Source organism: Teleopsis dalmanni, chromosome 2 (genome assembly GCF_002237135.1).
Source record: "Teleopsis dalmanni isolate 2A chromosome 2, ASM223713v2, whole genome shotgun sequence".
NCBI classification, from domain to species: domain Eukaryota; kingdom Metazoa; phylum Arthropoda; class Insecta; order Diptera; family Diopsidae; genus Teleopsis; species Teleopsis dalmanni.
In genome coordinates, this window is record NC_051847.1 from 50819296 (window position 1) to 50828756 (window position 9461).

The 9461-nt window shown below is 32.6% G+C and overlaps 1 protein-coding gene across 1 annotated transcript; it reads left to right on the top strand.

Moving 5' to 3' along the window:
* Positions 1-4: 4 nt before the first annotated feature.
* Positions 5-802, top strand: LOC119674513 (protein nutcracker-like). Its single transcript, XM_038085655.1, has one exon. It carries the CDS (start codon positions 5-7, stop codon positions 800-802), a length of 798 nt encoding a protein of 265 aa, XP_037941583.1.
* The last annotated feature ends 8659 nt before the right edge of the window (positions 803-9461 follow it).

Below are 9461 nucleotides of genomic sequence, written 5' to 3' on the forward strand. Positions count from 1 at the left end.
TTGCATGTTGTTGCAGGATTTAAACGTAAAAACCACGCCCATTGTGCTAAAACGATTTATGGATCACATGAAAGATAAGGACTACACAAATCAAGAACTATTTTTTATTTTGGCATATATTGTGGCTCTGGAATGTGGATTTGTCACAGAAGAAGAATATGAAAGGTGCAAGAACTCATTACAACATAATTCAACTGTATCGTCATACCACTCCAAAAACGTGTTAACAATATCACGCCTATCACCAACATATTCATTTGTACCAAACAAATGCTTCTTTCAGATGAATTTGTACAGTATTTTTGGTGTTGATACGAAAAGTGGTTGCGGCAGAGCACTTCTTTCATCTTTCAATGGATATACAACTGGGGAATTTATGATATTAACAGTCAGTCCTGATCATGCCATCAAATCAGAAGGGTACAGCATTTGTTTGTCTGTGGAACGTTACGTTATGAATTGTAGCAGAGACAGACCCATATTTAATAGGTTTGCTCGACTTGAAGAGTTTGCAACCACATTGCGAGATAAACTGTTCGTACCTATTCGAAATGGGCAGATACAATTATTGGAGTTGTGTTGCCATCCATCAATATTAGGACTGCCTAATGAGATCTATGCTGATATAATTAAACATTTCTCAGATCGAGAGTTACGATATTTGGCAAAGAGTAACAAACATTTAGGTAATATTGTTAATGACTACAAGAAGAGAAAACAAAAGAAGAAGAATGTCTGTATATTAACTAAAAAAGAGAGCAGTGAAAGCAGTAATCTTTATGCAGATGATGATTATACGTAGTATAAAACTAATATGCGTACTGTAGGGTATTTTACACAACTCACTTAGCGATTCGAATTAAAAATTTTAAAACTCTTTACAAATGTTTCTATAATGTGAACTTCTCCATTTTGAATAAAATAGTGTGATTTATTTTCTATGTGATTATAATTATTTTATATTATATTTTTTGTAAATTATATACGCTTATGTATTATAAGCTTGCTTTCAATTAAATTAGGAAACCTCTTAAAATTGTTGTAAAAATACTCAATGTTAAAATGACATATAAGGAAAGGGTAATAAAATTCTCCATATAAATAAAAATGAAATCCGTTATATTGACTTTTTATTATTTTACTATTATTTTATAAGATGAATAACACATTAGTAAATTGATTAAAGAATACACCAAAGCAGTCAAAAATATTTATAGGTATACATTTTTCATATATGATAAGAGTTTTGTGAATACGTGGGTTCTACAAAATGGTACAATAAATCCTGATAAAAGAAATAGTTGAAGGTTATTTTATAATATTAACATTATAAAATATTTTTAGTTACTATATTGTAAATTAAAAATTTTTTTAAAATAAATTTTAACAAAAATAATATAAAAAATAATACTAGAATAAATAAGTTAACTTATCAAGAACTTATTAACTTGAAATCTTTAATCAGAGAAACAAAACATTGAAGGTATATTAGCATACATTTTTATACACTAAAAAATATTCGAAATTCATTCGACATTGGTGAATTATATATAATGTTAATATAACTTCAATCATTTTATGGATTATCAAAGTAAAAACTTCTTATTTCATCGAGAAACTAGTGCTCATAACAGTATCTTTGGCATATATATGGTCAAGTTAGAAACTCTAATATTTTAGAAATTCTAGAAACCTCTAGAAAGTTAATATTCTCTCGATAGGGAACCAATGGAATCGATGCGCAGGCCTATTAACTAAGTAAAGACAAGTCAGCTCTGAATTTATATTGTTATAAAACACATTTGTTGCTATAAATTTATGGTATCGTTAAAAGGTAAGTAGCATTGGCACGTTAACCCAGAATCATGATAGATTCTGGATTCTAGAAATTCTTGGAATAATAAAAAATATATCATATATACTAAAAAGTAGGTCAATAGCTCTCTGTCTTATTTTTACTAATATGTTCTATATGAAAATAATATAATTTGAAGACAGTTTATTAATATTTTCAATATTATATAGATGAAAAAAAAAATATATATAGTACATCTAGGATACAATTTTTTTAAAGGCAATAGAAAGGAAGAAGTTCAGCGAACTCATCTACATATATATTGAATATTATGTATTCATTTATTTTTAATAAATTTTAAATTTATTTTATGTATAATTTTTTAATATATTATTTTTAGTTGTATTATTTATATATTTTTTGATTATAAGATGTTTCAGATGTTCCTTTAACTCCTACCTCTGAGGTTGTTGATTTGACAGAGAGTGATATACTAGGTGAGTACTGAGTGAATAAAACTTCTGCTTATTTATTTATTTATGTGAGGGTGCCTAATTCGCTTTAATTGTTTTATAAATTTCTTAAAAAAAAAAAAATCAATTAAAATAATTATAATGTGTTCAGATATGTAAATGCATTCCTTTAAATTAAAATAGTCACCAGGTGAATTGAACCAATTTGAATAAATTGTTATGTAAATTCAAATAAATATATTTAACATATACTAAAATATGTTACATATATCAGAGATTATTCATATTAATCACTTACTACAATATTACTAAAAATACTTTTATAAATAATAAAGAAATATCAGTTCTGATCGTTGAGAATTGAACTAAACCGATATATGTTAAAGATCTGTTATCAAGAGGCTTTAGAATAATTTTTTAGAGCTTTCTTCAAAAATGAGGGAGGAAAGAAATTCAGTTTATTCAGGTTTAAAAAAGAGTGGAAGACATGTAGACAAGCAGACCAGTTAAATATCGCTACATCGCTTTATATTCTGTTGTTGATGAAGAGTATATAGAGTGGCCCAATTGAATTGAGCTGTCCAGAATTCATTATTTCTTTAATACAAATGTAATTTAATTAAATCAAAAGAAAAAAATGAAAAATTGAAAACAATTGAATTGAATTTATTCTTCAATGTATGTATTTATTTTTAATTTTCTTCAGAGTGAACTATGGCGCTGTCAATCAAGAAATACATCGCGCCCGATAAGACTTTTGAACTCAACTAATTGGGTTGGGTTCGTATTATGTGTTCATATTGTAAATTATTGAATTAGTAAAGAAGTTGTCAAAAATTTTGAACTATACTTTATTTTTGAAACAGTCAAAGTCGGTGCAAATTATTTCATTAATATTAGGATTGAACTATATAAAATAAAGAATACTATAAAATAGAATAAAATAAGCATAGAAACGTAGCATTGTGGTCTTAAGGGATTTTATGAAGAGTAAGTTGTCCCTAAAGTAAAAAGAAATATTTTTCTCCATTCCATAAGGGCTAAAGTATTTTCCATCAAGGAGCAGGTACTTATTAAGGCAGTCAATATTTCCCGCAGGTAGATTAGTAAGCTGAACGAAAGCACGTTGATAAAAGCATTAACACTTGACTTGAACAAAACTATTTTCCCTTCTGATACCCTTAAAGGAATCAGTGAAAGGCAAGCCACACCAACTATTGTTCACAATATTGTGTTATTTTTCCGCAGCTATTTGGGATTTCACACAAAGTTATGGAGATTTGATAAGTCTACTTTCGGTATCTTTACTAGGTAAATGAAGAAACAGACTCGTAGGTATTGAAACTGCTTCGTCTGCAATCGGAGGCAAATACAGATAGTGTTGAATAGATTTTATTTTCTCTTCGTAATGGTAGTTTCTACACACCCAGCAAAGCACTTATACAATGTTTAGTTAGTACCTCAAAAAGCACACGAGCTGTAGATTTGCTGAATCGCAAATGATTTTTCATTTTTCTTCTATATAATGACCATAGCGACCTAGAAGCTTTATAGACTGTGTGGTTAGTGTGATTAGTTACTAACTTTTTGTTATCGTAGTGGTGAATTCACCTAGGGTCCTAAATATTTTTAGCATTGGGGTTGTTTTTAATGATAATGCGATCGAAGCTTATTTTTGGCTATATTATCTGCTAGTTTCTTTCATCTTTCGATGTTCTTACCCACATATATCCAACAGAGAGAGACCTTGTGATATTCAATGCGTATTCCCTAGAGATCTTACAGTCTATATTCTATTGCATAATATTGCATATTAACATTGGGGTTTGATCGATGTCGCAGTAATGAATTCATTTACCCTGTGAGATACTCAAAATATCGGGGTTTGCATTGAAGTTTCAAGATTATCTTTTGGCCAACTCATCTACAAGTCGTTACCTTCGATAGCCCCATGTCCAAGAATCTGACAATAAGAATTTTTATGAACCTATTGGTTCATAAGTTCATCGATATCGCAGTGATTAATTCATTTACATTGTTACATACTTAAACCATCGGGGTTTGCATTGAAGTGTCGACTTCATTTATATCCATTCGAAAGTATCCTTTGGCGAATTCATCTACAAGTCGTTACCTTCGATATGCCCATATCCGGGAACCGGAGTCTTTATGGTACTTTCTTCATTTGACTGTTCTGGATTTAATTGCTTTGATTGCTGCCTAACTTAATACAAAGACAGTGATATTCGAATATCATAGTGTACTGACTTGCATGAGCTTGACTGTTTTTTCGATCACGTTTATCCCATCTTAAAACAATGTTAGGTCGCTAGCAATTCTAGCTTTGTGTTAAGGATTGCAGTTAATGTATAAAGAAAATTTGTTGCTATACAATCGTTATTTTAGAGGTTGATTGCCTAGCTATTGCAGTACCTGTCATTATTGAATTAAACAGATTATATATTTTAAATAATATGCAGATACAACTTAGTACAATGATGAAAACTATGATGGAGTCCTTGTTACAAAGTTTAGTGCCAACCCTAGCTTCTTAATGAGTTTGTCATCATATCGACTTAAAATTGTGACGTGGAATGCCAATTCCATTATTAACAAGAAACATGAGGTCATCCAATTCCTGCATGATTTTGAAATTGACATTATGTTGATCCAAGAAACATTTCTGAAACCTGCTATCCATTTTAAAATTCCCAATTATGTTGTTTACAGATCAGACAGAAACTCAAGAAGAGGTGGTGGCACAGCCATCGTGATTAAATATGGCATTAAACATCATGCTACAATTTGCAACCAACAATCGCTCGAAACAACATCTGTACTGGTTGAAAGCCAACTTGGTAATATAAATTTTGTGTCAGCATACAGGCCACCGAGTTTGCAAATTCTCCCTAATGAACTTGAGGTTATCCTCAACAACGAGACACCTACTTTCTTAGCGGGCGATTTAAATGCATATCATAGCAGCTGGGGTGACAGAACTTCAAACAGAGCTGGCAGGGATATTGATGGGCTCGCCACTGAACACTTATGGCAGATTCATGCGCCAGGTGAACCGACACATTATGGCAGAATCACAGTCCACGTCATTGACTTCGGAATTTCAAATAACTTAGAATCGAATGTGCACGTAGAGGTCCTTGATGAACTGGACTCGGATCACAAACCAGTTCTTTTTATTCTTGAAAATTGTCCAGCAATCAACATGAATCTCACGTACATAACCACTAACTGGGACTCATTTAAGAATCAGGTTGATATTTCAAATATAAATAATTGGCGAGTAACTTCTGAGGATCTTGATGACTGTATCCAAAAACTCACTCTCAAGATTAAGGAGGCATTGGATAATAGCTCCACCACCAGGACCAGAAAACCAAGTAACTACTTTTATCTGCCGCATTACATCAAACAAATCATTAGACAAAGGAATGCGATTCGAAAATTTGCTCAAATAACTGGAGATCCTATGAGAAGAAGAGAAGCCAATCGTCTCTCTAATGTAATCAGGAAAAAAATTGGCAAATATAATAATGATAAATGGTGCGAATTTCTTTCAGGAATTGATACAGGTAATAAAACCTTCTGGGCTTTGAACAAGTATTTTAGGCTTAAACGTAAACCGGTAGTGCCGCCTATTTATGTAGCTACCGGCATGGCTTTCTCAGACATAGCCAAAGCTGAGGCCTTTGCAGATTCTTTGGAGCTGCAATTTCAGCCCAATACTGATAGTGACTATAATTCTCTGGTAGAAGAAAATATTGCCGAAGAGGCTGCTAATCTTAGGAACCTGATGTCAGATGAAAGCATCTCACAGTGTTCCAGAGATGAGATTAAATGTATTATTTCGAGTCTAAAGACCAGATCGGCACCCGGATATGATAATATCAGTAACAAATGCCTACGTAATCTTCCAGAAGATGCAATCCAATGCATTGTTAACATCATCAATTGCATGCTTAGGCTTGGCGAATTTCCAAAGGCCTGGAAGTTGGCCTCAGTCGTAGTGTTTCCTAAACCGGACAAGAATCCTTCATTTCCGCAGAACTGGCGTCCTATCAGTCTGCTCCCAACTATGGGGAAATTGGCAGAACGAGTAATCCTGACTAGGCTTAAAACAGCGGTAAATGCCCTAAATATACTTCCTGACGAACAATTCGGGTTTAGGGATAATCTCTCCACGGAATTACAACTAGCCAGAACTGCGCAGCTGATTCAAACCGCTCTAAGTAAACGGGAGTCAACCGGGATGATTATATTTGACATAGCCAAAGCTTTTGACAAGGTCTGGCATGATGGTCTAATAGTCAAATTAGCCCGTTTTGGGATCCCTAGTGGTTTGACTAAAATCATTGGTAGCTTCCTGCAAGAAAGGTCCTTCCGTACTAAAATTAATAGCACTCTTACGTCCGCCCGATCAATTGTAGCAGGTGTACCTCAAGGGTCGCCTTTGTCTCCCACATTGTTTAATGTATACACGGCAGATATCCCCACCTTAAGTCCCACATCAATGGCGCTTTACGCAGACGACACATGCTTGATCTACTCGGATCGGGATGCCTTAAATGTAAGCAACACGTTACAGGGAAATATAGACCTTATGGTGGAATACTTCCAAAAATGGAAGATTAAAATTAATAATGACAAAACCAAGGCTATATTTATAACTCGAAAAAGAAGACAGCATCCTCCAAGAGTGAGCGTTTGCGACACGGAGATACGGTGGGAGGATAACATAAAATATCTGGGGGTCACTTTTGACAAACGGTTCAATTGGCTTAAACATTTGAAATACAAACGGAATAGCTGCTCTAAGATTCTACATTTATTAAAGCCGCTATTTAATAATTATCACTTCAACTTTAAAAACAGAAAGTTACTTTATACGCAAGTAATTAGACCTGCACTTCTGTACGGATGTGTTACATATAGCAAAGCCTCAAATACCACCTTAAAGCAATTACAGATAGCTCAAAACCTGGCCTTAAGAAAACTGTTTAAGATTCCATGGTACATTAGATCTACGGACATACATAGAGATCTTAGGATTGACTCAGTGAAAAAATATATCAGAGACAGAGCTTTAAAATTATTCACTAAAGTTGATACGCTACTTAACCCCGCCATAACAATCCTCAAGTCCACTTCTGGACTCTCAGGAAGATATGCTGATTTAAGGTCCGTCATCAACTAAAAGACAAATAAATGATATGATTTTTTAGCCTAGTTAAAGCCTAGTGTGGGGTAGTGATTAACTCCCCAGTCATTATAGAGTAAAAGTGCGTAATAGTACTAACTCAAGAAGAAGAAGAAGAAGAAGAAGAAAAATAATTATATTTCTTAATTTAGTTTTCTTTCTTTTTCTATACTTTTTTACACTCAAATAAATTTTTGTTGATGGTTAACAAAACCATATTGCAAGTATAAAAACTGACGTAAACTTCAGATAAAAATTAATCCAAAACTTGATTAGATAGTGTTTAATAAATCAATTTAAAATATCAAAATTGTTAAAATTTATTATATTTTTTATATGATTATGCGCTTCGTACGTATTGTACCCTCCTTAGTAAGTTGATATTTATATAAAATTTAATCATAACACAATAAACAATTTTTTATTTTCAAAAATTATTTTATATTAAATCGACTTGAGGCAAGAAAGCGCGCCATCTTACCATGGCTTCCAACTCTTAAAGCCAACATTTCGCTATAAGGAAAAATTATAAAGCGCTTCATGTACTGTACCCCCCGCCATTAAAACTGATGTCAAACACAAACAAATGAAAATAAATAAACACAACAGTACAAACAAAAAGTCAACACAAAAATCGTTAGAAATTTGCTTTGGGTTAAATGTGCAGTTCAGTTCAGTTCAGTTCGTAGGTGGCTGCTTAAAAATGCTGCGAACCTATTCCTTGTTTGCCTTTCGATATCGACTTTTATTTCTTCTTATCAGAATATATATATATATATACATATTTATTTATGCATATATGTACATTCATATATATATGACGTACATATATTTTTAGATATGACAGCAAATATATCAGCGACATAACTTTTAACGGGAGCAATAACAACAACCAAGTAATCTTATCAGAAGAAAATTATTTTTTTCTATTATTTTCATTCAAACAATTTTTGTTCTTTTGTTTTCTTTGAATTGTATTTGCCTTCAAATTTATTTGGGTGCGCTTTAAATATTTGTTTTAAATAAAATGTTTTGATAGAACATCACAGGAAGCGCCATTTTCAAAATGTTCCCGCCTTTGTTGTTGTTCCCTCCATACAGTACAGCACACTCTATAGCACAGTACAGCATCTGCAAAAAGCTTTCTTGCTTCGCTCGTTTAACTTCCAATTTTGTTTTTTTTTTTTTTTGTTTTGGTGAGTAACGTGAGAAGAAAGGAGCTTTCGTTCAACATTGAATTGCATTTTTCTTGTTGTTGTAGGTTCTGTAGTTCATTCACCCATTGTTTGTATTTTTACTCTTGACTTCGGCTATGGATTTGTTTCGGTAGCTGCTATCAGTGCTGATAACCGTTGGACCACCTAGCACATGCTACTGTGTCGGAATCGGAATCGGAGTCGAATGTCAGCGCGGTAGTAAAATTGGGTTGCGTGTACCATTTGCGAATTGGTTTATTTTTATATTGGAGCTTTGAAGACCGACTGATTTCTCCTTAGATTTTTATTTATGGCTTTTGTGGGGCGGTAAATGCGTAACTCGAAACACTCATCGGGATTTATTTTATTCATTGTTATTGCCTTCTCAGGAATTTCGAACGAAACTGACAGCAAATTTTTAATATTTTCACACGGTACGTAAATATGCTTTATGGAGCTCTGATGAGCATCAAGATGGTGTGAAAATGAAATAGTTGTAGAAATACGAATGATAATTGGTCCTTACTGCGAATATGAAAAGTAACAAAACAAGGTTATTACGGTTGTTGGTTACCAGATTCACATGATGTACTTTATATCGTATACTTACTAATCCTAATAATTACTACATTTTATATTAATCAATGATTTTTTGAAATAGGATGCAAAATTCTACTTAAAATTCTACTTAATCACTTCTTGTTAGCATTGAAATTATTCAAACAGTGGTTTTCTTCAGAAATGTTCAAGCCTAACGTGACTTTTATTCTACATTTATTTTT

Coding starts and splice junctions, on each gene's coding strand:
- LOC119674513 (XM_038085655.1), top strand. CDS start 5: ATGTTGTTGCAGGATTTAAACGTAAAAACCACGCCCATTGTGCTAAAA.